This window comes from Lissotriton helveticus, chromosome 8, assembly GCF_964261635.1.
Source record: "Lissotriton helveticus chromosome 8, aLisHel1.1, whole genome shotgun sequence".
Classification (NCBI taxonomy): Eukaryota; Metazoa; Chordata; class Amphibia; order Caudata; family Salamandridae; genus Lissotriton; species Lissotriton helveticus.
Genome location: NC_136069.1, coordinates 1,248,313,175 through 1,248,340,616, shown reverse-complemented (window position 1 = coordinate 1,248,340,616; position 27,442 = coordinate 1,248,313,175). Strand labels below are relative to the sequence as shown.

Below are 27,442 nucleotides of genomic sequence, written 5' to 3'. Positions count from 1 at the left end.
ATACGATTACCAAGTCACGTAAATATTCTGGCAGACAAAAGCCCATCCATGTCACACTGAGAAGTTATTTATGATCATCCATAAGCCCACCTTATCACAAATTATGTGACAGAGGAGTGCAGATAATGGCATATACCAGCAATATTTTATTGGGGGAAGGGTTCCAGATCATGCACCTCAAACCCCAATTCCACCAATATGATGAAAGTAACTGCATAAAGAGGTGGCACTAGGCATTGCACGGCTCAAGATAAAGCAGTATGAATTACCCCTAAAGCTTTCGCTTAGATGCACTAGGCAAGATAATGCACTCTTTAGATATTTGATTACAATACAATTTCATTACTTATTGAGAGATCAAATAAATTAAACCGAAAAATTAATAAGTGTCCTGGTTACCCGAGATGGACGTCTCTTTCTTGGTCCTCCATCATCTGTCTGTTCAACTTGAACAAGAATATATTCTTCCATTTTGCGGCCAACAACATCCGCTAAGAACGCCCCTTCAATATCTAACTGCAACAGCGCAGAGCCACCAAAATCTGTAAGATTCACAGCTGACAGGTATATGTTAAGGATATATCAAGTTTTTGTATGTAATGGTCATACTTATTCATAATAACATTTTCAATTTGCCCATCAATTGTGAATTACTCTCTCGATTTTAAATTAAAACGCGACTTACCTGATTTTGGCAATCTTAAACAGAAGGGAAACTCTCGTTGACACTTACTTGAAAAATGGAGATGCACAGATTACCAGGCAAGGCTCTATTTAATGATTTATCATGGATGTATCTCAAATTGGGATCCATAACATCTACGGATGCCAAAACATTTTTAGGAAAAAGAAAAGTGTCAATGTTATTGAACATCACTGTGGTGGGTTCATTATCATGATGGGTGACTTTGCTGTACTTTCCATATAGCCCCTCTCTTCCTTCCTCACGTAGAACAAGATAAGTATTCCAGAGGTATTGATTTTTTTCTATGTGCACCCACAAGTACTAATTTACGCACTCAGTGAATTTCCCAAAATAAGTTACAGCTCTTTTGGCCTGCATGCCAGTGCCCATGCTTCTCAACTCCAGAATCTCGTCTTCGTCTGTTTCCACCAATGGGATAGGAGGGGTTTTTCCATTGGGTCTGGCACCTGTTCCACTCAAAAAATCCCTTTCACACCAGATCAGCATTTGTGGGTGCACACCACTGCGGCATAGTGTACCAATCAATGTTCATGGCACTGACCACAGTTTGCAAGCACAATCGACGAATAAAGGGGAAAGGTTCAGCTAAGGGAAGGGGACTTAAAGTACCCATTGGGAAGGTACCACAACCCACCCATGACTGAGAAAAAGTATTTGAGGGAGACACCCTAGAACCATTCCTATAAAGGGCAGTGTGAACACCGACCAAACTTTCAGGATGTTAGCCACACCTAACAAAGTAAAAACATCCTCATGATCAACTCAAAACCTGTCATGGCCGCATTCTACATTCCTCCAATATATTGACTCCTTTATTTATATCTTTGTCGTTAATGATACTGATTAAAGACCACTGAGAAAAATAAATCATCCCCTTTCAGAATGCACAGGCCTCTCTGGCTGTACAGGCACAAACTGGGGAGTAAAGCGGGTGTAACACAAGGCTCGCCTTATCTCTGCAGTTCAAACAGCATCCAGCCATCCATCCATCCATCCTGCCTCTCCCTGCTTGCTTGAATAGATTCACAGTATCCTGAATCAACAGCCATTTTAACATCAGGCCACCATATCGATTGCCCAAAGGCTTACCTCGAAGTCCCACCCTAACTTCCTTAAACTCCCCCTCGTATCTGCTCTGCTCACGGCGACCCAGCCTGGGCATCTATCAAAGGGAAGAGGCTGAAGGGCTGTTTCCCTGTTTGGCTTTGTTAAGGGCTGAAAATTGCCAAACGACCAGTCATTATTCCATCCGCAGACTGAACAGGCAGAGCCACGCGTCACAACAATAACACTAGTGTAAATATTTAATGATATTCAACACCAACTTACGATTGCTTTCTTAAGCAATTTTGCAATGCTAAGTATTCCTTGGTGCACAGTACCATGGATTTTTTTTATTGCCTTTTTTTCAAACCATTTTTACTAAAGAGCTGCATATCTCGACAGTGCCTAGAACTAGATCACAATCATTAGAATAACACAGGTCTCAGTCTATAACAGCTATCAAATGCACTACATGAGCCATGATGCCCGTGAGCTAGCTCCAATATGAAACCGAAACAGTAGAAGAATCCTCTATAGGCTGAGCAGTGGGGAGAGCTCATCGTTGCTCTGTCTGCAACAGTGTTGCAGCATGTAGCAAAATAACCTAGGCAACAGCCCAAACTGCAAGTGAGATAACTACCTGGTGAGAAGTGGTAGGCTGGGATGATGCCCAGGAGCAGATAACGGCATGTTAGTTGAAACATGCTGGATTCTGTGGTGCCAGAGCAGGGGCGTAACACAGGCCCCCGCAGCCCAAGCGGTGCGGGGGGCCCCTAGCTCCAAGGGGCCCCCTCGGCACTGAACTCTGGCCGGGAGGGCTCCTGATTGAGCCCGGAGGGGGCCCCCCTAAGTACCGTGCAGGGAGGCCCCATCAATTTTCATTACGCCAGTGTGCCAGAGGCGTAAAGCAGGCCCCTGTGGTGCAGGAGGGCCCCGCCCTTCAAGGGAGCCACATTCAGCCCTTGTCCAATAAATATCAGATATGGAAGACCTGGGTGCCCCTCAACACTTTCTGCAGGGGGCCCCCATAAATTTGTGTTAGTTCACTATGTGGTGCTGTTTCCATGAGCCCGCTAGGTGAGAGATAGGCTACTGTGGATAGGTGGGATGGGAGACGGCAGATGGGCTCTATTAGTGATGAGGTGAAATATAGATGAGGGGGTGAAGGCTTTTGGGCCTATTGGACAGGGGAGGAGCATGGGGTAATTTAAGGCGATCAAGCTGCGTTGCGTGGGGAGGGGCATGACTGATTGAAAATAGGGTGTTCGGAGAGGACGCAAGCTTTTTTTCTGCAAAAGGCCGCACCCTCAGCCACTGCCAAATGTGGAGGTCAAGGTCATATTTGTCTAAGGTGGGGGGCTGGATTGACCTACACTTGCTGGTGATGGCGCGTTTATCCAACAAAAGCAGCTAGTCTAAAAAACGCAATGCTGTTTTTGCTTTTTCGGATGCTTAAATACTCCCAGCGCACAGGCTTCCCATTACTACAATTGCATAAGTCCTGTTTACTCTTATCAGTAGGAAGACTTCCATCAGAAAATTGACAATTCGGGGCAACTTCTTAGCATGTGACAAAAGTCAGCTGATAATCCCCACAGTGGGCACAGGCAACCTTGGACATGGGGAACAATTGATTAACCTGGGACTGGCGGGAGGGAGGGCATGCTGTATGGAGGATGAAGAATTGTATTATTTTTAAACTAAAACTTCCCAACACTTTGCTTGGATATTCTAGGGCCCTGGACCCATAGATTTTATAATTGTTGTACATAACATTACAACTTATAGAAAGCCACACCAGTTTTAAAAATGTACATATTTCATAGCCAAACATGAGGAGCAACCCCCAACAGAAAACTTCTCGCACTCCCAGTGAATTGATCCTGTACATAACTACTTTGGATGCCACATTACCCCTCAAAATAATATGGTCACCTCTATCCATTTTCCTGGCCCTCCCTCACACTAATCACAGCAGAGTGCCTATTTTGACATTCTCAGCACCCACTGCTATATACTACCTTACTACCTCAAGCACACTTACACCCTTTCACAACTCTTATGTTCGACATCACCTAAAACTTACAGATACCACTTAACGACCCAGAGAGGCTGAACACCAAACAGACCTCTGACTACATTGACCTCAACCCTGAGAATCTCACTGCATCTTTCAGCATATGGAATGGAGAGTGTATGCATTAAAATCTTTCACCAAAGCATATTTTGATACTTACAACCCAACACTACATCACTTCAATGATTGATATATGGATTAAACCCAAAGAATCGACCACCCTTGATTATGTACACACCAGCTTAACTCGCGCACCACAGAAGAAACACCAAGGAATTGGAGTCTACTCCCAACATCGGAAACCACTCACTTCTGAACACACACACCCACACACACCCACACACACACTCAGAAACTATTCATAATATGGGCAAACCATTAGACACCACCCTAATTTCTGTCCAGCTATCCTTGACTTCTCCAACCAGCAATTCCTTTCCATGTGATTATAACTGGACAGGCATTATGATAGATATACCTCCTGCCCCAAAATTCATTACCTTATATCTTAAAACGTAAACCATGTTCCAGACTTGCTCCCAGCGTTTCTTTACCAAATCCACAATGATATTTTTTTCAGTCAGCACCTCAGAAACTTTGACGAAGTCAATAAGACATTTCAACAGGTTTTCGATATGCACTTTCCCCTATGTACTTAAACTGCAACTACTCCACACTAACACTCTTGGATCACACCTAGCATTTGCATAATGAAAATAAGGATCATGTCACTATGCTACTGGCACAATTAGAAGACCCTAAAAAATCGTGACATCTGTGGACTTGAACACTCTCTCAGGCTGTCAAAGCCACATATTTCAACCCGCCATCTCATCATTAAAGCCTCATCCCATACCTCTCAGTTGTGTCATCAGTAATTTAACCCCGCCACGCCCATCCATCACTCAGCATTTTCCAGCCACTGTTGCATCATTCTTTGTTCCACGATTATCCACAGAGGCTGAACACCAAACAGGACTCAAAATACATTGAACTCAACACCAGGCAACTTAGTGCATTGTTCTGCCTATGGAATGCACAGCATATGCATTAAAATAGCTTTCATCAGGAGCCCAAAGTGCTCAATCCCCTTTTACATCCAATAACCAAACAAGGAACATAATGATGTGAAGGACGGACATCACTTCATTGTACCTACACCTATTTGCACATACTGTGATCTGTCCATCCTCTTTTTCTATACTAAAACCAAACACATACACGGCAGGACTAAAAAAAAAAGACTCTATACGTTTGGTTCATCACTCACCCCCAGACCCAACACTGTCTTTTCATTGAAAGAACATCCCCATAAAATGGAAATGTACACACGAGGCTAAAGAAAGAAGTTGAAATTGGAAATGAACGAAACACGTTTTCATCATAAAACCCGATTGCACAATTTCATGCAATTTTCACCCATGGGAGACTGGTTTCTGCATAAACAATTCTCACCAAGACATTTATAGCTTGAACCAGTCTCCTGCTATCTCGTGTTATTTTTTCAGGCGCGGGCTGCCCCTCGTGTGAAAACGGCCACGCAGCATCCAGCAAACCACAATGATTTTTCCCTTGGCGGATCAGGTCAGAACAAACTAATGGGGAACGTCTGAAGACTAAATGTCCAACGTATTGAAAATACATGCCAAAGAAAACTGGGCTTTGGCACTCAGGATGGTGTATGTTAGTTCTGCCATACTTTAAAGGGTGCCTTCTCCCATAGCAAAGACTATGGTCACCAACCCACCCATCCTGTTTTTGCGGCTTGGTATTCACTGCACTTTTGGCTGGATGGTCTAGGCGCATAGTGGTGGTGGGGTGAACCCCTTCAGGAATTGCACACATTTAAAGGCAAGATTGGCAGCTGTTAGTCACTTTCACAGAGGTAAGGTACAATCTTGGTGAGATTCTTCCAACCAAGTGACTAACGACAATTTCCAAAAGTCTTTTGAACCATCAGGAGTATTATGCCATTGCATGTGTGCATGTGTAAAAGCTACTTCAAAGGGTCACATTAAGTAAATGTTTCCACCAAGTGACAGGCTCTAGCTTTTTAAAACCAGAACTGGATTTTCAAAAAGTAACTTGCACATAACTATGTAAAAAAAAAAACGTTATGAAACCTGCTGCGCTATAATAGTTTTGCATGTTCCATTATTGATCCTTTTAGATAAGTTAGAGGCAAAGGATGCCGAAAAGAAAAATTGTAAATTAAATGCGATAATGGTAATCATCTCCCCCGGTGGTCTCCATTAACGTTTTCAAGGACATGCCATAATTATAGTTTAGCTTTTTATCTTGACATTCAGGAGTAGTGTCTAATTTGCTGTTAAACTCAGTAAATTATGCTCTGAATAATATATGATCTACAGAGATGTGCTAGAGGAATGTGAATTTTGTGTGTAGTTTTGCGAAAAACATTTCTCTCTTTTTGGTCTCAAACTCAACCTTCAACAGATTTGTCTGCAATAAAAAAAGAAAAATAATAAGTGGTCGCCAAAATAGCGGATAAAAAAAAAAAAAATGGGTGTAGATTCATTTGAAACGCACTAGGCAGTCAGCAATCATCTCCTCAAAGTATGATACTGGTCAGAAGAGAGGTGATGTCAACAAGTATCAATGACCACCACTAATTCACAAGATTAAAAAACGAAGAAAGCGGTTACTGTGACTTCACCAAAAAAGATGGCCATGACATCCAGTTAGCTGAGTCTGTCTCAGTTAGCCATTGAGTGGTTTCTGCCTTTACTATCAAGTCGGCTGGTGTAGGACACTTTCGTGCATCAGTCATCTAGGTAGTGTGTGGTAATCCATCGAGCTTTCTATAAGTCAGGTTATTGCCATTTATAGTGTCTTTGTGGCTGCCTAATAATCGCATTGGATTTGTTTAATGCAGCTCACACCCATATTTAGCTGCTTGTCAAAATTTCACAGAAGAATCTGGAAAATATGTTGGAAGGTCTCCTCTTCAATGGAGCATAGATGGGCAAGCAGACTAAAATTAAATGCACCAAAGATTGGTCCATTTTGTGAGTCCACATCCTTTGCTAAATTTTCCCACTTGACATCCTATTTGTTGACTTTGGCTCACACCATATATTCCAACAAAGCCTAAACACTGGGAGGAGGCAGATATCAGACTTCCTTCCAGATATTGATGGGAACGTTTTAAAACTTAACCAAATCCATAGTCTATTAACTTTGATGTATTCAAGCAATATGGGTTCTTAGGTGCCTAGCTTGTTAACTTCTTAATCCAATACTTTACAGAATGGATGTAGGTTCATCAGCTGTATCACAAATGTGTTCAAAACAATCATCTGCTCCATTAAATGGACCTTGTTAACCGATCTACAAAGAGCTTATTGTCTTCCAATAGGATACTGGTTTGGCACTTAAGATGTTGTGCAACAACTTGTCTTGAGATGCCCCCCCCCCCTCCTCGCCCCAGTATCTTTGTGTATAAACAGGAATTTTCTGATATGTTACTAATCAGCTCTTTAGCTCAATTGAATGATCTGCAGAATACTCCACTCTCCTGATTTAAACATAGGGAAAGGTGAATGATTGCAGTTCATACCACTAGGATGTGGATTGTCCCCCATCATTCCCCAACTGAGAGCTGCAGATTTTAAAATACCAGTCTTCTGGGAGGCTGAAGAGTCTCGCCTTTCTCTTTAAAAATTTTGTGCGTCTTTCCTGCTGCACCTAGATAATTAATTTGTGCTAAGAACCCAATAATTAGAGGACAATAGCAACCATTTTTTACCACAGGTTTGCCAGAAACCCCACCAATCCAATACCTCCTCATTTAGCATACCCTTCTGTCATTTCCCATTTCTGAGAAGGAACTCTAATCTCATATTTTCATTTGGATATCCCTTTACTTGTGCTTCTGCAAGTCTCCATAACCAGTCTTCTCCATCTTTTTAGGATTAGACACTTTAAAGATCTCGGGGTACAGGTTTTGAAGTTCGATGGTTGCAGCCAACTCGTGTTTCACGGGTATCTCTCACTTCTTCAGGCCGTCAAACTGGTAAAACATTCTGCTCCATCTCCTCACTCTAGACTTTTGTTTAGGAGATACAAACTCCTGCTCACCATTGTCCATTCCCACATTCCTGTCATGCAGTTGAATTTAAGGACTACCTCTATAAAAGAAACTGCACAAATTATTCCAGACGTCACATCAACCAGATAACGTCTTCCAACCAATGACTATTATGTTCCGACCAAACCTTCAAAGCATGTCTCCACTCTCAGCCTCGTACAAACGAAAAAAATAAAAAGGTTTGTTTGTAAGATGCTGTGCATGGAGATATGCACTGAAGATCCAGTAGCCCTTAACTTAATAGCTACATTAGAAGAACATAAGAATGCTAAATTCTGAATGGGAGTTTGTATCTTCTAAACAGAAGTCTTGAATGAGGAAATAGAGTGGAAGATTCTTCCAGTTCGATGGCCCTGAAGGAGGCGGAATACCCCGCAAAACATGTGTTGGCTTTAACCAGTGATCATCAAATACAACTCGCAAACCTGAATCTGTATACCTGAAGAAAAAGTATTGCTTATGATGGAATTGAGATATGAGCTAAGGTAACCTGAAGGAAGTATTTTTAAAGTTGTGTACAAAGGAGTTAATCATTTTTTTTTACTACATAAAGTTTGGATTTCATGATACTTTACGACAGTAATGTCCTCCCAAAAAACCTTTAGTATATTTCATAAATTATGACTGGTAGGATTTTCTTGTTTTTAATTTCATTAGTAGGATCGCAGAGCCACTAGAACAGACTTTAAAATCCCCGTTTTTAATAGAAGACAAGTCTCAACTTTCAGTCCGATACGGGTGCTCTTCTCTGCTTTTCTATTTTATTCTGGGAGGCTTGTACTCTGATTCTTTTACATAGTATTTACTATTTTCTGATTCAATTTCCATATGTTCTCTTTTTTTTTATTGACAAACCGATGAGAAGAGACATGCCAAATTATATTGTCCATACAAAGCTTGTTACATTTTCGTATTCAGTTTCTAGCTTCCACGTAAAGTAAAAAAAAAAAAATAGATAGTAATTCATATTAAGCATAAGAATTGGTAAACGAAGCAATCAGAATTTAACCAAATGAGCAGTATTACAATAGTTAGAAATCAAGAACAGGAGAACCTCCCCTAGGTCCAAATATAAAGAAAGGCAAACGCTCTAATCTACAATTCAGAGCATAATCATTGTCCCACACAAGACTTATTTATTTGTAAATAATAAGTCTATTTATTTTTCAGAAAAAATTATTTTTCATTTATAAATCCAATCTAATGACAGTGAAGACAGATGTATATACAAGCTCTATTTACATTTCGAACATGCAGCCAGCCCACTCACCACTTCAACATCATCACCAATCACACTCACTCAAACTATCATCAGTCATACCAATCCACAATATCTACAATGTCACACAATCACAAAAGAAAAAACATTCCTATATATACATCATTTAAAAAAGGCATACAAACAGAAAACAACAGAACAAATAAGCAATAAGCGCCGACGCGCGTTTCGGAACAGGACCGATATTATCCAATTTTCCTCGTTGATAGGTGAATTCCAGGCTGCAGCTTCACATCACATTATTCAGTCATATCTGCGGGGACAATGAAAACGACCCATAAATTACCTATATACATATCAAAGAATGCTGCTGGACTACTCAACCCAAGAAAAATAGTCAAGGAAGTGACTAGAAAAAAGATGAAAATGATAACCATAGTCAGGCAGTGACAAAAGGATCGAAAAGAGAATGTCACAAAGTACCAAGTAATCACCCTGTGGCCATAAAAATTAAACCAGAAAGTGCATCAAAGAATTACCACCACCATACTTCCAGTCACTGAAGACATTCAACCCGTCTATCAAACTTCCATGCCTCCGGTGGAGAGAGTAATTTACATAAGCTACACATAGCCATATCCTAAGGAGAGGGGGAAACATGGGCGATGTACGATGGCAAGAAGATGCTTCACAGAGAGGCACAGTGTCCGTTCTAAAAAATAAAAACATGATTAGGAAACCCCATTCCTACCCGGACACTCTCCCGAGGCGATGTCCCTTTCCTCGCAAGTGAGGAAGATAGAGCAATCGAAACCTATGGATAACACCCACCCATAGGCCCAGCGTAAACCAAAGATTCAAACCGGATTCAAGGTGGTTGGTACCCCTCCCTCACATAATTCCACTCCGGATGGTGATGCTAGTTCCCTATCTCAAAAAGAGGTAGTCTAATTTACTAAAGATTCACCCATTCATAGTAAAAAACCTACCCAGGTAATTTATGGGTCGTTTTCATTGTCCCCGCAGATATGACTAAATAATGTGATGTGAAGCTGCAGCCTGGAATCCACCTATCAACGAGGAAATTATGGATAATTATAGCTTTTGTATATTGTTGATGGTTTGAAAAATTATTGAAGAATCTCTTTTGTATCTATCCACGCCCTGACGAAGGATTGGATAATATCGGTCCTGTTCCGAAACGCGCGTCGGCGCTTATTGCTTATTTGTTCTGTTGTTTTCTGTTTGTATGCCTTTTTTAAATGATGTATATATAGGAATGTTTTTTCTTTTGTGATTGTGTGACATTGTAGATATTGTGGATTGGTATGACTGATGATAGTTTGAGTGAGTGTGATTGGTGATGATGTTGAAGTGGTGAGTGGGCTGGCAGCATGTTCTTTGAGTTCGAAATGTAAATAGAGCTAGTATATACATCTATGTCTTCACTGTCATTAGATTGGATTTATAAATGAAAAATAATTTATTCTGAAAAATAAATAGACGTATGATTTACAAATAAATAAGTCTTGTGTGGGACAATGATTATGCTCTGAATTTTAGATTAGAGTGTTTGCCTTTCTTTATATTTGGACCTAGGGGAGGTTCTCCTGTTCTTGATTTCAGAGTATTTCCCTGCCTCCCTCCCCAAGCATTCGTATTCAGGGACCCTCTTGTGTTTTTGATTGTATTACAATAGTTATACATACATCATATAAAGTTTCTCCATGTTTTCTCAAATTTTTTTTGCGAACGTGCTCCTCTTAGTTTTGCCAGAGCGGACTCCATAGAGTGTATTTCTAATACTAAAGACCACCATTCCGAGATGTTAGGAGGGTTGGGGCAAGTCCAGGCTCTGGCCAATGTCAGTTTAGCACAAGATAAAAGAATTGTAACCAGAGCTGGGTAAAGTGGAGGGGAAGAGTGTACATCAAGTAGAACTGTAACCGCTGTGATGTGAGGTAGATAGATCTTCTTGGTTTCCAGAACTTTATGTACTTCCCCCCAAAAATCCCTCAGAGTGGGACAAGAAAACAGCATGTGTTCCAAATCAGCTGCGTACTCTGAGCATTTAGGGCATTTAGTACGGTGGCTATAAATGCTGTTGGGTGACCATTTCGAAATGTTCTCTGGTGTGTAATATAACATGCATGTTGTTCTAAACTGTTGCAGCCTTAAACTAGATGATCTGACCGAGTTATTAATATTAGATAAAGATTGAGTTATCTGTTTTGGAGTAATATTTAAGCCAGTTTTCATGCTCCATTTCCTTGCCAATTTTGGACAGTCATCAGGTGTAAAAGCACAGAGAGTTCTGTACGCATCACTTATAGATTTGTTTTTAGTTGTATAAAGGCAATTCCAGATGTCACAGGCTAAACTGTTGTAAATTTGTTTTTTTCGTACCAGAAAGTCGTGAATTTGAAGATATTTAAACCTACACGCTTCCGGCAAACCATACAGAATTTTAAGTGTGTGGAAATCTAAGAACCCTGTGCACCGTATAAGTCCCCCAGAACGTTAACTCCCTGCGTAGCCCATCTTAGAGCTGCTCCATCATTAAAGATTCCAGGAAGACACGGATTACCCCATAGTTGTAGTTTCGGATGAAAGACTGTGGTCTTACAGAATGCTAATATATTTGTCCAAATTCTCACTATGCCCCTTGCAGTCTTAAATTTAACCCTTTAATAGTAGTTAGGGTCATTTACTTGAAATAAAAACAAATTTGAGTCAGCTTTTAGCATAAATGAATGAAAAAAAAAAGTGTCTCCTCTGTCAAGCAGAGAGCGGATACGCCTAATAAACGAGGACCAAAAATATAACTTATCAGGAAAATTGAGCCCGCCCTTGTCAGTTCCTTTCTTGAGAAATTTCAGCGATCTTCTAGATTTTTTATAGCCCAAATAAAACTACTGAGTATTCCGTCCAGTTGTTTGAAAAAAAGATTATTTAGTGCCAAAGGGATAGAACGAAATAAATAAAAAAAATTGGGAAGTACCTTCATTTTGATTAAATTAATTCTGCCGATTAAGTTCAGGGGGAGTCTATGCCATTTCTTCAAAATTGCAGTGGTAAATGTAATCAGTTCACTATAATTAATGTTGTTAATTTCCCGTATTTTAGAAGATATTTTTACGCCTAGATAAGTAGCGACTTTGCAGATCTCAGGGGTCGCTACTGCCGGTGCATAATTAGCTATGATTTGCATCTTATTTATGTTTAACCTGTAGCCGGATACTATCCCAAATTTCCAAGCCTCAAGAAAAATTCCTTTCAGTGCCTCTGTGACATCAGATGAATAAATGGCGATATCGTCGGCATAAGCTGTAATTTTCAGTATCTGTGTATTAGACTTAAAGGGTATAATCCGTGATTGTGCCTGAAGTGCATGAAGAAAAGGTTCAAGTGATAGGGCAAATAATAAAGGTGAAAGGGGGCAGCCTTGACGAGTGCCCCGGGAAATCAAAAAGTCGGACGACGTCAGCCCCCCGTAACTGATACAGGCACAAGGGTTATCATACAGTGCTTGTATCCCCTTTAAAAAATGCCCGCCAAACCCCATTTCTGACATAGCCAGCCAGAGATAGTCCCACCCCACTCGGTCAAAAGCCTTTTCGGCATCCAGCAAAATCATAGCGAGTGGGGTGGACTCTGTCTCAGCTACATCAAAAGCGGTTATGGCCATATTGACATGGGTAGTGGTATCTCTCCCAGTCACAAACCCATGTTGCTGCGGGTTCACAATTTTGGGCATCAGAGGAGCCAGCCTTGTTGCCAAGATTTTCGCGAAAATTTTGGCATCAGAATTAATTAGTGAGATAGGTCTTTAAGACCCCCTCTCTTCCTTCGGTTTTCCTTTTTTGAGAAAGAATATTATTTTAGCCTTGGTCCATGAGCGGGGAGCTATTCCTGTTAGCCCTACAGTTTGTATAACTTGTAGTAAAAGAGGTGAGAGTTCCTCTAGACAAATTTTATAAATCTCGATAGGGATGGTATCCTCCCCGGCAGCCTTCCCTGTAGGCAAAGATGTAATAGCTTGACAAAGTTCAAGCTTGGTTATGTCGTCAGATAGCTTATCAATTTCTGTAAAGTTACTAAGGTTGATTACATTCTCTACTAAATAATTTTGAATTAAGGCAGTATTAGGAGTCTATTCCGGAGTATATAAGGACCTATAAAAGTCAGCGAACTGTTCTAATATGTCACATGATTGGTTATAGAGTTTGTTATCAGAGCCTCGGATATTCGTGATCGTAGTATTGACTCTATCCTCAGCGACCTTGTATGCCAAAATTTTCCCTATTTTGTCCCCTGACTCATATTGCGCAATCTTAAATTTATGTATGTTAGCACTATTTTTTTGAAATAATTTAGCCTTGGTTTCAAACTTTAATTGGCTGAGCTTAATACATATTTGAGTTACCGCTGGCATGTCTGCTCGAAGTGCGGCAGCTAATAGTGCTTCCTGAACAGCAATATTAGATATCAAGGTTTTGTCGTATTTACGACGCTCAGCGTTTAGTCTGAGCACATAAGCCTGAGTAAAACCCCGTATACTAGATTTACATGCGTCCCAAACCATGCTGCATGTTGTAGAATTTTGGTTATGATTTATAAAGTCAATGAGATGAGTTTTTAATTGAGTAATATAAACAGAGTCCGCTACCAAATGTCTGGGAAAAGAAAAAGGTCTAGGACCGGTACGAATATGTGAGGAAGGGAATATCATCAATATGGGGTTATGGTCCGAGGTGATTCGGGGGCATACCATCATAGAACAGGAGTTCAATAGATTATCATTAGCTAAAGCCAGGTCCAACCGGGAGCATGATTTATGGGGTGCAGAGTAGTATGTATACCCAGGGATGTTTGGATATAAACACCGCCAAATATCTTTGATATTGCGGGTACGGCATAGATCTAAGATAGAAGCTCTAGTTTTGCGCATCCTTTGAAAGCTTCTAGGCCTGGTAGAGTCTTGTTGGTAATCTAAGATACAATTGAAGTCTCCCATTATGATTAGTTCCCCCTCCCAATCTAAAAGTTTTATGTTTAAGTAGTCAAAAGTCTTCGGCTCATCTTGGTTGGAACCATACACCGCACATGTGACATATTTTTTGTTGTCAATAAACATTTGAGCGACAGCCCATCTGCCGTCCTTGTTGTGAGCAGTTTGGAGAGTTTCGGCCCTTAGTCTTTTGTCCTTTAGAATAGCTACCCCTCTAATAGAGACCCCCATGGTGGTGCAAGTTAAGATATCATAGCCAAGCAGTTTCAGCAATTTTTTATCCTTACCAGCGATATGCGTCTCTGAAAGTAACACTAAATGGGGATTATGTAGTCTCAGTTCCTCTGAAACAAGACATCTTTTGTTTTTGCTATTTAGTCCCGACACATTCCATGCCAAGCACCTTAGTTTATACATTCAAAAAAGAAAAGGGAATTCGACAAGTGGAAAACAGATATCCAAAAACCACAAAAGAATGGACGTTTACTCAATGTTTCATCTTTGGTAGCATGCTCCTCCATCGGGTAGTCATAGCAATTTTTCATTTTTTTTACCCCCCAGCACCCCAAGCACCCCCCACCCTGCGGAGAACAAAGAACCCCGGCCTTCCACCCCCCAATCTCCAACCCCCCCGGGAGGAGACCCCCCTTGAGTTTCCGCTGCCGCTGTTGTTCTCACAATTTCTAAGGCCATATTTTTGGCCTCCCAAATAGTCTTGCCCCACTTTTTTTATGTTAAAAAGGAAACCTTAAGTAATATCGCCATTCAACTCCGTACTTATTGGGAGAAAAGGTTTTTTAATACAGTTTAGGGAAGTGTTGGTGATGGAACAAAAAGACAGGTGTATTAGCTTTAATTACATTATCAGTAAGTGTAATAGGAAGATAGGCCCCAGACATAATTGCTATTTTTGGTAACAGTAGATGTGCGAAGGCCCATCTAAGCTAGTAAGAACGCACATACCTTGTCAATTTCTCAACGAGTTTGGGGTTGGATCTAGCTCATAGAAAGTGTCATGAAACAACTATACCTTTACATTAAATCCTGATGGCAGCTAGTAGCTAGGTGTTGAAATACTATGCTCAAAACAGTTGCTGCATTTGGCACTCCTTGTAGTCTGACCAGTGCAAAAGGAATAGCAGGTTCACATTATTTGCATTATCTATATGGGACAAGAGTAATACAGTAAAAACCTAGACACGACACTTTCATAGTCTGTCTCCCTGCGCACTAAGTCTTACTTTTAAGGTCTCGCCTAGAGAAGCAGCGCATGCGCCGCTCGCCTTGGCGAGACCTATTGTCGTCGACTTCTCTGCTGAAGGGGGGCAGGAGATGTGCACGCGCACGGACAGGAGATGTGCACTCCATAAGTGTGCATATCTCCTGTCCCCGCGTAGGGCTGGCATTTGAACACAGTGCGTGCATGGCACGCTTTCACTTTCCCTCCCTTCCTCCCTCCCCCCGTCCTAGTTAGTTTCACTGTTCTGCCCGTATGGGCAGGAGATGTGCACTCCGTACGCGTGCACATCTCCTGTCCCTGCGTAAGGCTGACGTTTGAAATCAGCGAGCGCATGGCGCACTTTCACTTTCCCTCCCTCCCCTGACGCTCAGTGTTTACATTTTGTATTGAGCCTTTTTTGCCATTATAATGCGTACAACATCCATGTCTCAGGCACGCTCAAGACCTAGGCGACAACATCACGCACACACTCCCTGCCTCTCCCTTTTGCTGTCCATGTTGTGACAGTGAAGTTGTGCCTTGCATGACAACCAAAATAAACATAAGATGGAGAGAATGGAGGAATTTTCATTTGTGAAAGCGGACTCAATAAATGTGGCCACTGTACAATGTCTGCAGCAAAACGCAGAACGACTTCTCCTTTAAGCGTAGCGAGTCTGAGCTGATTCTTTGACCTTGGCTTCAATCAACATGAAAGTGTTTGCACAATGTAAGAAGCCACTTTTTTACAGTTCGATGTCTTCGCAGTACTGAATTAATCAACAAAACAATGACGTGTCAATCTTTTAAGCCATATTTGAGGCTGTTTATACTGAAAACAGTTTACGCTTGGTCTTCGCTATTCCACAATCCTGTTTTCTGTCTCACAAGTGCCGGGTTGTGTGCCAGGCCTCCAATGCCTACAAAGGCCCACATAATTGGGCTGAATACAGAAAGCATATCTGTGTGGTGTTACCTGATGGCCACAAAGCTATGCCTTCTCCGCAAATATAAATGTCTACTTCTTTCCATAGCGCCTATTGCCAATATTTAGAGGGTTCCCCAGCACGTCTACTTTCTGTCGGATTAAGGGGCTTTTACTGGATGCATACATATAACCGCAATAGCAACAAGATCTTAATCCGGCTGAATCAGCTCAGCAGTCCTAGGATTTCACAGCAATGTCAATGAACATACATTTCATCATCCCAGGGAAATAATCCTTCAATCCCATGGAGAAAGTAACTGTTTGCAGCACCCTTGTATCTTCAATCAGTGAAGCGTACTAAGGGATCTGATAACACTTCTTGGCCTGTGCATAGAGTCCAAGAAAAAAAGAGTGGCACATGCGTACACCTTCCTATTGCAAGCAGACTCTGACCCACCTAGCTGGTATCAAACCTATGCAGCTCAGTGAATCATTCAGGCATCATTTGCTCCAGAAATCAAGTCTTGTTGGTTCAAAGGTCAAGCCTGAAATTCACTCCCATACATTCCCAAAGCCAGAGGATTGGTGATGGCTGTTTGAGACACTACTGTTTCATGATCAACCTCATCTGCTTCAGAGGCCTTAGGGGCAGCACTGTTCCGTAGGCTCTGCACTGGAAAGCAGTGATGGGGCTCTAGGGGAAAAACTAATCTGTGAGCTTAGTCCAAGGAGAATCTCCTTTCTGAGGAATTTAAGGAATCTGTCAAACCGGTCAATAGCTATTCAGCTCTCCTTGGTCCTACTAAATAACTGCCTCCTCCACAGTCAAACCCTCAACATTCAACTCTGTCATGGCTCTTTCACCCAATCAGAACACACTGGTTGACCACATATGCATTGTCCCTGTGATCTTTCAAGCTTGCAGCATCACACACAGCAGCAATGCCATGTGGGTCGTCACATTTGCACCTCTTAAGGACCAGATTTTTTGGTATAGGGGCCATATCGCCATACTGATCAGTTTTTGGGATTAAAAAAAACAATCATAACTTTGTATTCTCCAGGGACTCCAACTACTACAGTCAGCTTTAATTTGCACAATTTACCACATAAGTGCAACTCACTCACACACCTGGACTTGTAGGTCAGAACAATGAGGAATATTCTAATTTTCTAACCATGGCCACATTGCAGAAAACATTAACTAATAAAGGTGCACCTAGTTAGAGCTACACTTTGTAGTGCCAGAGCTCTATTAATGCAATGGATGTGTCAGATGCCCTCTCTGTATGAACGAGAGACAAACTAGAGCAGCTACATGACATGACACACAATTGGGCAAGAGGCGTGCTTGATTCACTGCTTTGAAATCACCCTCTGCTATTTGAGTATCTTCAGCAGATTTAGACTGTGCATGCTGGGCTCGATAACAGTCTTGATCCATAAGCCATGGGGTGTGCGACCTTTTCACGATGTGAGCAAAGTTTCCCATCAGTGCTTAATTTGAGCTAGTGGTTGCCGGTGGGGGCCACTGGGATTTATTTTTCGGACCGGCACGTATTTTTACGCATCAGGCATTATACCGATAGCAAGAGAGAAAAACACACAAAGCTGAAAGACTGATGAAAAGAAAGATGGAAATATTGTCACAAAGGTAGAAAGCAGGAACATGCAAAAAGTGGATTAAGAGGCCGGAGGTGAATTGAAGGCAACACAGCTTTGGTATTTGGCGCAGACATTTAATTGCGCCAGCTGTGGGCTTCTGAGAGCTTTGGGCACCAGCACTCATCTTTTACAAATAAAGCACGGTATGCTGTAGTTCTAGATTATCTGATATGGTGTGCAGAATTTGAATTCGGGGACAGTTTTTCCCCAATAAACTGCCACTATTTCTTGAGGAGTACGAATTGGTAGTAGTTGAGGAGGTGTTTTCTCATCAGCTATAAAACAGTTTTCCCTTGCAGCTTTAAAGCTGAAAGGCTACTAGAGTTTTTCCCCCACAAAACAAGAAGGTGGTTAAAGTCATGATTTAAATCCACATTCAAACAAGTAACTGTAATCTTCATAAGAATTACCGGGAATTAAGGAAACAAAAACTTTAAAACTTCACAAATCAGTACAGGCCGCAAAAAGGTTATCGTTATGTAGTCTCTGCTTTAAGGTTTATAGATACTAATTTTCCACTGAAATGCTACATTAAACTTTCTAGGGCAGGTAATTACCGACCTTCAAGAACAAAGCTTGTTTTTAATTCTAATCAGGATAATTAGCCTAAATGAGAATGTAATCAGCCAGGAATACAAAACTGATGAACTTTCATTACTTGTTCTCGACTACGGAAGGGACTGTTGACAAAAACCTGCATTTTGTGGTCTGATTACAAGATTAAAGGTTTTTATTTTGCATTATATGAAATTGCTATTCAACAATACACATGTCTTAAGAAGCATTTACATCGATTATTTTAGCAGAACGACAGTAAATTCACAAGGGATCAGCAAACAAACAAAAAAGGAGACAGAAATGCCAGAAAGAGCTTCCTTTGTGACTAAGAATAGTTTGCTCAGCATTCTCATGAATGATATCAGGTTAACATTCCCCGAACAGCATAAGGGGACATGTAGGTAATGGCGCGAGAGAAGGCTGGTGTTTGCACTGTGCAATCTTGAACCTCCTCTATGTCCACTGGTATGGACCTTTATTGCAAATGAAGGCTAAAACCATAACTTCAGCAATATATCAATGACAGTGAAGCAGAATTTGCCCCATAAAAGGGTACATTTGCAATCCATGAAGGTTTAATAAAAAATTATTAAAGTTACATTCTCAAACCAAATCAGTTAAGCATAAATCAGTAGCCACTTCAATACAGCATGTATGCATCTAATCCAGTCAATTCAGTTCAGCAAATGCAAGTTAACGTTATTAAAAACAGCATATGCAAAGTGAGATAAAATTTTGTTCTCAGAAAGGGAAGCTACTGAATGCTCGGCTACGGTTGTGGATACATCGGAAAACTTTGAAACAACTGCTGTTAGCAAGTATAGCATCGAAAGTATAACCAAATGAATGTTCCAAACAAGAAAAGTAACAATGTCCTTGCTTCAGAAAGTTAGTCTATGCACAAAAGTATTAGGAACATTGGTCTCAAGAGAGGACGTCTGCCTGCAAAAAGTGGACAAGGGCAAGACTAGTCTTTAAAGCCAAAGAACACAATTAGATTATCAAATTAGAGAGAAGATATTTCTCCCACAGTTACCCCATAATAGAAACCAATTTAAAAAAATCAATGTTCCAGTTGTACTTTGGGTCAGTCTCCTCACAGATGATACAATACTAGGTTTTTCAATCATCCTGGTCTTCCCCGGTCTTGGTATTCACCTCCTCTGCCTCCCATCCCATGCAGGTGCTGAGTATCATCATCCAACCAATCAATTAATTCATTGCACAAACATGACCTTCATACAGCAAGCTAACATAAAATAATTTTCAATGAGAACAGTGACTCTGGTGCCTGAAACAAAAAGGAAAATTATGCACAATAAAGGTATCCAAATAAGCAAGAATTACAAAATATTTTGTGGATGTAATTCAATTTGTACCAACCCCTACGGAAACCAAAAGCTTTCTCACCCCTCTTCACCATTAGTTATTCTTTCTGCTCTGTCATCTCAGGCATTTTCACCTTACTTCTAACCAGAGTAACTGTCTGTAAATCCTCCTTCAGAATATGAAAATCAAAGCGTATGTATAAGGAACTGAAACCAGAGGTTAGCAGCTGTAAAATTGACAAACTTTATAGCTTTGGCCTAGTAAAAAGTTCAAGGTTCACTAGTACATATAACAAGTACCGCACGAGCAACGGCAATGCAAGGTTCCCTCACTCATTGAACAGTTCCAGTACAGCAGCAGTTCAAGCATCTCATACATCTAGTGTTGGCAGCAGCAGTACAACCATTAAATCCAAAGGACTGCTGTAGCACAGGCAGAAGCAGTGTAAGCACACCATTCTCCTAGTAGTCTACTCCTCAATCAGGTCTGCCACATTACCTGACGACTGAAAACATTCAAAAGTCAATGCCATCCTCAAAAAAACATCAACCAACAAGAACTAACTGTGCAACTGCTGTCCAATATCCCTGTTCCTGTACCCAGCCAAAGTGATTGACAAAGCCATCAACAAACAACTCTCCTCACCTCGAGCTTCATCACTTAAGGGACTGTTAGAACTGGGGGTCTCTACTTGGCTGAGGTAGGCACCTTAGACCAAATAGGGGCCCTTGCTTCTACGTCAGAATAAGAAAGATACACGTTTGTTGATAATCTCCGCTCACTCCCTCGGTAGCTTGGCTCAAGCAGGCAGGCTCATCTTCAAAGGCAATGCTTAAAGTATTTGCACTAACACTCACAATAACTTAATGATGACATCACAAACTGACTCCACACCGGTTTAATAATAATAATAATAATAATCCACATTTGTAAAGCGCACAATCACCCGTAAGGGTCTCTAGGTGCTGGGGGCCGTCGGGAAGATTAAGCAAGCTATTGCCCAGAGTCACATGGTGCTGGGCTAACCTGCCGCCGGAGCCGGGGATCGAACCCTGATCCCCAGATTCCAGCGTCAGTCGCCCTGGCCGCGGCGCCACACCTCTCCACTAGGTTTAGAAAAATAAAGTATCTTTACTAAACTTTAACGGAGACCAAAACCGGAAAAGAGGTTTCACATAAATAAGGTTACTTGGTTGAAAGGTTCTTCTTCGAAAGTTTGTTACAAAACAAGATTACTTAGTCGCCACTAGTAGCTCCACTGGAGCTACTCCTGTGTCAACGACACACTCCAAAGTTCAACACAGCCTGCAGGACTCGCAATGGCTGGGGCAGAGTCACATGGACTCTCAGCAACAGTACCTTGGACGAAGATGGTGATGACGATGCACGCCATCAGAGGAGAACAATGTCATCTCCGGCCACTGTTGAAGTTGGCAGTTCTCTTGAGAACAGAAAGTGGATTCTGCTCTTCACGTGCTTGCACAGCTCCTCGATGACATGAAGGCCTTACTCAGCTTCAGGCCCTCCTTACGACTAACTCCCAGCGAGGAAGTTCGGGGGTGCTGGTGGTGAAGTCCTTTTTGGGCCTGGGTCTTCGTGACATGAGAACAGCTCTACTCTGGTCCTTGGAGGCGCTTCTCCCTTCAGCTGGACACTGCACCTCAGTAAAGTCAGTCTTCAAGTATGGGGACACAACTCACAGCTGAGTCCCTTCATCCGCTCCTCAATGGCAGCAAACTGAATGCCAACCCCAGACACACACCGCAAGGGCAGTCTTCTTCCGAGTCTCTTCAGCCGTTCCTCTTCGGCAGGGATTCCTCTCGATCACGAAGGTAGTCAATTCAGACTTGTCTAATTCTCTGGGGTTTCATTTGGTGTACTTATACCCCATAAAGGCTTTGATCTCTTTGTGTGAGGGGCTAGAACCCAGTTCAAACCAGTTTAAGGTACCCTCGGCCAGGGCCCGTCGTCGTCTCTTTGTGCAGGTGTGCCAGGGTCCTCAGACGCATCACAGGAGGTGGAGCCAGCTCGCAGAGAGGCAGGCACAGTTCTATTTAGGTACGGGCGCTGCCCTTCCCACCACTCTAGGTTTCGATCGGCCTATTCAGTCCTCCCAGGAGTCACCACTTCACACCAGACCCAGTCACTCACAAACCCAGAAGTCAATAAACACAACAAGCTGAGGCATAGGGATCGGTTGAACACGAGTACAGCGACTTTCTAAAAGTGCAGTCCTCAAACATGGAATTCAAAAACCATCCAGCCAAAAAGATCCGATATCGAATTCCGAGTTCAGGGGTACCAGACTCCGACTCTGTATCTTGCTCCTATGGGAAGATAGGCGGGTAACCATTATACGCAGCCTTCCCCATTCTAACCTATCGGGCAACATAGCCCCTCCATAGTGAACGACCACGTGGTGGTCTTTCACTACCAGGACATGTCACCCACACTAGGACATGTCCTGCTTACATTATGTATGGTACCCTGCCCAGGGGGGTACCTCGGGCCTACTATAGGGCTGACTAACGTGCACAAGAAGGGGAAGGTCAGGCCTGGCAGTGTGGACACCAGCCAGGTCGTCTGTGCAGTCAACACACTGCGCACAGGCACAGCGGTGGCCGTCCCGAGACATCGTTTCCACGCTACTCGTGTGGGTTAGCACAAGTTGTGCTGCAAGCCCACTAGTAGCATTTTAGTTACCAGCCCTGTCCCAGGTAGTGCACTTTACTAGGGACCTACAGATAACACAAATATGCTAATCGTGGATAATCAATTTCATATAATTTCTCCAGGGAGCACGCGCACTTTGGCACTGGTCAGTAGTGGCAAAGTGCCTGAAGCGTCTAAACGAGCAAAACGTAATCCGGCACAGTATCAAAAATACAGACGGTAGAGGCAAAAAGTCAAGGGTAACAACGCCAAAAGATGCCAAGTCTAACAGGGACAATACATAATCAAGTTTCAGAAAGAATCACAGCACTCAAACAGCAGTCATTGCAGCCACCATCAGGACCATCCTAGACCATGGAGAAACAGCTGCTCTTATCCTACTCGACCTGTTCAAAGCCTCTGCCACTGTCTCCCACAACACTCTGATCAGAAGACTTTATGAAAGGCATCCAAGGACCTGCAATTCGATGGATCTGCTTCTTCCTCACATAAAGAACTGAAAGAGTTAGAATGCTACTATTCACATCAGAATCAAAGTGAGTGATCTGCAAAGTCCCCCAGGTTTCATCCCTCAGCCCCACGCTTTTCGATATCTACATGACTCCAGCTAGCCGACATCAAAGCCCAAGGCATCTCTATCATATCATATGCCGACTACACCCACCTCATTGTCTCCTTGACGGATGAGACCATGACCGCCAGAACAAACTTCATAAACTGCATGACCATGTCATCAGATTGGATGAGAATAAACTGCATGAAGTTCAGCTCCTGTAAGATGGAAATGCTCATCTTCAAAAACAAGACCTCCCAATGGGACTCAAAGCTAGTGGCCATCGGAGTTAGAACTAAATCCAACACCCACTGACTGTGCCAGAATCCTAGGGATCATTCTAGATGACAAACCCTCCATGACCGCGCAAGTCAATGCAGTCAGCACCTCCTGTTCCACATCCTATGCAAGATATTCAAGCGGCTGCCACAGAACACCAGACGGACCTTCACTCAGGCACTCATCTTAAGAAGGCTCAATTGCAGCAACACACTCAACGCCAGAATCTCCAAGTAACTCCTACAAAGCCTCCAAACCACCCAGAACACTGTTGCTAGACTCATACTGGACCTCCTCTGCTGCACCCACACTGCAAAGAGCTCCACTGGCTCCCCATTTACAAATGCAGACCATTCAAACTCCCCCCTCGCACATAGAAAGCCCTACAAAACACTGGACCAGTATTCCTCTTCAGCCTTGGTGCAGCATAATTTCTGCTTCACCCTTATAGTGACAAATACGTACAATAAATGTGCACTTAGCACATGTTTCTTGTGTGGTCTAACCATAATGAAAAGTTGTTGCACTCGACATCATTATTAAAGTGAATTTGTGGTAGGATTAAAGAATGTATTCATACTGTATGCCTTAACCGTATTAAATGATGTATTCTTTGAAGACTTGATGAATAAACCATCCTTACTTATTAAACATGTATTCACGATAGAAATGAAAATGATTTCTATAATGTGAGCATGGTTTCATATATTGAAATAAAATGTCCTTCTTAGCCATACTTACACTTATATATTCAAGACTTTACTGTATGCCACATGTAATATGAGTAATGCACTGGCATTTTTGTGTTCAAGTGTGCACGCCCATATTAAAGGTGCACCATTAATTTAATACTTTAAAATTAACTGGACTAGACTGGTTTTCCATTCTGCATAAAACACGGTTTTCTATTTTCTGCTTACATGACTTTTCTTCGCACGTGCAATTCAAATGGTTGGTTACTTGAGAATTGATACAATACAGTACTAGTAATAGGAGTGCCTGAGAAGAACACCTTGACAAAAGAACATGGAGAGCCAGAGCATTAAATATAGAGTTCTCTTCAGCATTTTCACAACATGGCCTGAGTGAACAAGGACTATGTCATTCCCATGTCTAGTGTGGGACATTTTGTAAATGTTGCAGCTTACGATGTGAGAATGGAAAAGGACAATGGAGCCCCTGATGAGTACCGAGGGATGTAACTTGGGACATTCTGGTGCAAATAGCTGGAGTATACACTCTCTAAGGTTACAGCACTCTTTCCTTTGAACTTTGAGAGGATTACATGTCCATGCTTCCCCCTTGATTCTCTACTAAATGTGGCGTAGACTAACACTTAATCCCCTGACCGAGAAGACGCTTGACCGAGCATCTGAAATGCTGACAACTTCCCAATTTTTCCTATTTTTCCCTGCACTGCCATATTTTTCCTTTTGCTGGATTTCCCAGGTTTGAGATTCAATTAGACACAACCATCCTCTTTAGTCTGCACTTTAACTTTCGATTTCAGATTTACTCATGTATGGAAGAGAGATCCAGAAACTTTTCTCTGAGCACCAAATCTTCTTATTGATGTTTTGTATTGTGACTGAACTTCTTGTTTGCTTAAGTCTGGTACACCTAAACTTCTTTAGGAGGCTGGGTTTCCCAATTGTCATTCTGTACCTCTACAGCATGGTGCGGAGATTAGTGCACCTTAACTCGACTGCTAACTTGAAATAAATATTCTTAACTATATTCACAGATTTCAGGTCCATATTGTGTAGCCAAATGGGTAACACTATTAATGGAAATAAGATTAATCTAATGCTAACGCCCATCACCTTTCAGACGGGAAAGACAAGGTTCATTGGAGGATAAATGCTAAGAGGGTTATCCCAGAGCCCTGGATCAACTTCATACACTCACTAGTCAACCAGGCACCTACTCTCTAACTCACTCTCACTTCCACACACTCCCCGCATCCACATAAACAGAGCAGGAGGTAGCTTGTGCTCTTACATTGGACCCAAAACATGTAACAACCTCCCACAGCACATTAGAGCCTCCTACTCCTCACTTCTCGAGCTGCCCAAGAAGCTAAAGAGCTTGCTCACTGAATAACTCAATGGGGACCATAAGCCCACTCAACTGCTCAAGTGCTGGATGCCCTCACAGGCAATTAGTAGCGCTCTACAAATCGACATAACGAATCACGGAGTTTAGGCTGCCATGTGTCAAACTCTTGTTTGCACATTCAATCTCAAATGACTTTCGTTCTTTTTTAAATTGTGCATGTCCTGCTAGATACTGTAACTGTATATGCTTCAGTAGAACTGTTTATTTTGTTTAATTAATCTTTAAAATGAAAACTATTCCCATGCCTTCTACTTATGGAGGTCTAGATGGACTGCTATGAATTGCACACAAGTAAAAGTGATCAAGGTGGAATTGCTTCAGAGTGGGGTCGAGGCTTGGGGGTCACGGGTCAAACAATGCGCCCAAGTTGTGCCTTCTAAATTTGCTAAAAAATCAAAGGTCCTAAAGGGTCACTCGTAATCCAACTCCTACCTTCACTTTGCGCCAAGCAAACGTGGTCTTCACAAGCGAAGGTTTCCCCTCAGTAAGAAAATTGAAAAACTGTGGAACTGTTTATTTTTATAGAACGTCATCGGTATTCGAGGCAGTTGGAAATAAAATCTGGACGCGCGAATTCACATGGCTGCGTCGTTTTTAAAATATTATATTCTTTCATTTCGACATCCAATTCCTTTCATTGTGTTATCCTGCATCTCCTCAGTCATACTTGATGACATTTCCTTGGAAGGGACAGTGTTGATAAGTGTCACCCGCAACGCCAGACGGTAAGCAGCACAGAGAGACAGATCTTGAAGGGCGGATGGACATTATCATAAAATGAACGCCCACATTATGCCAAGAATTACTACCACTGCGTTGGAGGAACCATTCTACAAGGGGGGGGGGGGAGAGAGCACCATTGCAACACATGCAATGGATAGAAACAGCTTAAAAACGACCAACCTCTTTATGCCATGACCGACAATACAGATGGGAAGGCTCCAAAGTATCAGGCTTGTGCACAATAGGTCAAGAATTACTACCAGCATATCAGGGCAAACATTACGCCAGGGGTGTCCACTATGGAACAATAGGCATCTTAATGTCCCAAGAATTACCACCACTATTCCATGGACGTCTAACCCCAAGTGTGAACGCAATCATGAAACAGACCTCCAGTATACCACAAACTCATGACCATTATGGCAAATGTAGCATTCTGTCAGGGGTGGGTACCATTACAGCAGAATGCCCTGAATACCCGCAATATGCCAAGAATTACCTTCATTATACATGGCCATTATTACATCATGTGCGGGAACCAACGTGTTATGCACCCTCATGCTAAGACACAAATTACCAGCAAAACACACAAGATGATGGATGAAAGTTGCACAATGGCAAAACAACCTTGACCCTGTGCCTCATGGGAACAGTCCAGCCCGAACTGCAAAGTCAGCTCTTCCCTGGACCGGAATCAAGCATCCTAGGACCGGTTTCTGGTTATCAGCATTCATCAGCCAGGATTGCTAGACTCCAGTGGCTTAGTGAGCACGGGACCCACGTCTGGGCATACCCTTCCCACATAGGGTGAACAGCAAAACGGTCCAGGGAAGACATGGCTTGGCAGTTCGGGCTGGACTGTTCCCATGAGGCACAGGGTCAAGGCTGATTTGCATATGGCCATATCTGAACTGGGGTGGCTTGGTGAGCAAAGAATGATGGATTTAGGCCCAGATCTCTGTACTGGGGTGAATGTATGACATTGTTCTGCATTCTGTCCATCAACTGTTGTTTTTGCATTTGTCACCCCGAGTGGGACGGGTATGCTCAGACGTGAGTCCCGTGCTCTTCACGCCACTGGAGTCAAGCTATCCTGGTGGATGACGGCTGATAGCCAGAAACCAGTCCTAGGATGCTTGATTCCGGTCCAGGGAAGAGCTGACTTTGCAGTTCGGGCTGGACTGTTCCCATGAGGCACAGGGTCAAGGTTGATTTGCTTATGGCCATGT

General features: G+C 42.3%; 1 protein-coding gene across 2 annotated transcripts in view; it reads right to left on the bottom strand.

The window, feature by feature from the left end:
- Positions 1 to 27,442, bottom strand: part of OCA2 (OCA2 melanosomal transmembrane protein) — a 1,149,362-nt gene that overhangs the window by 652,496 nt on the left and 469,424 nt on the right. For both annotated transcript variants that reach the window (XM_078656175.1, XM_078656174.1), the window contains one exon: positions 400 to 557. In XM_078656175.1, the coding sequence (XP_078512301.1) occupies positions 400 to 557 (158 nt within the window). The remainder of the gene's footprint in view (positions 1 to 399; positions 558 to 27,442) is intronic.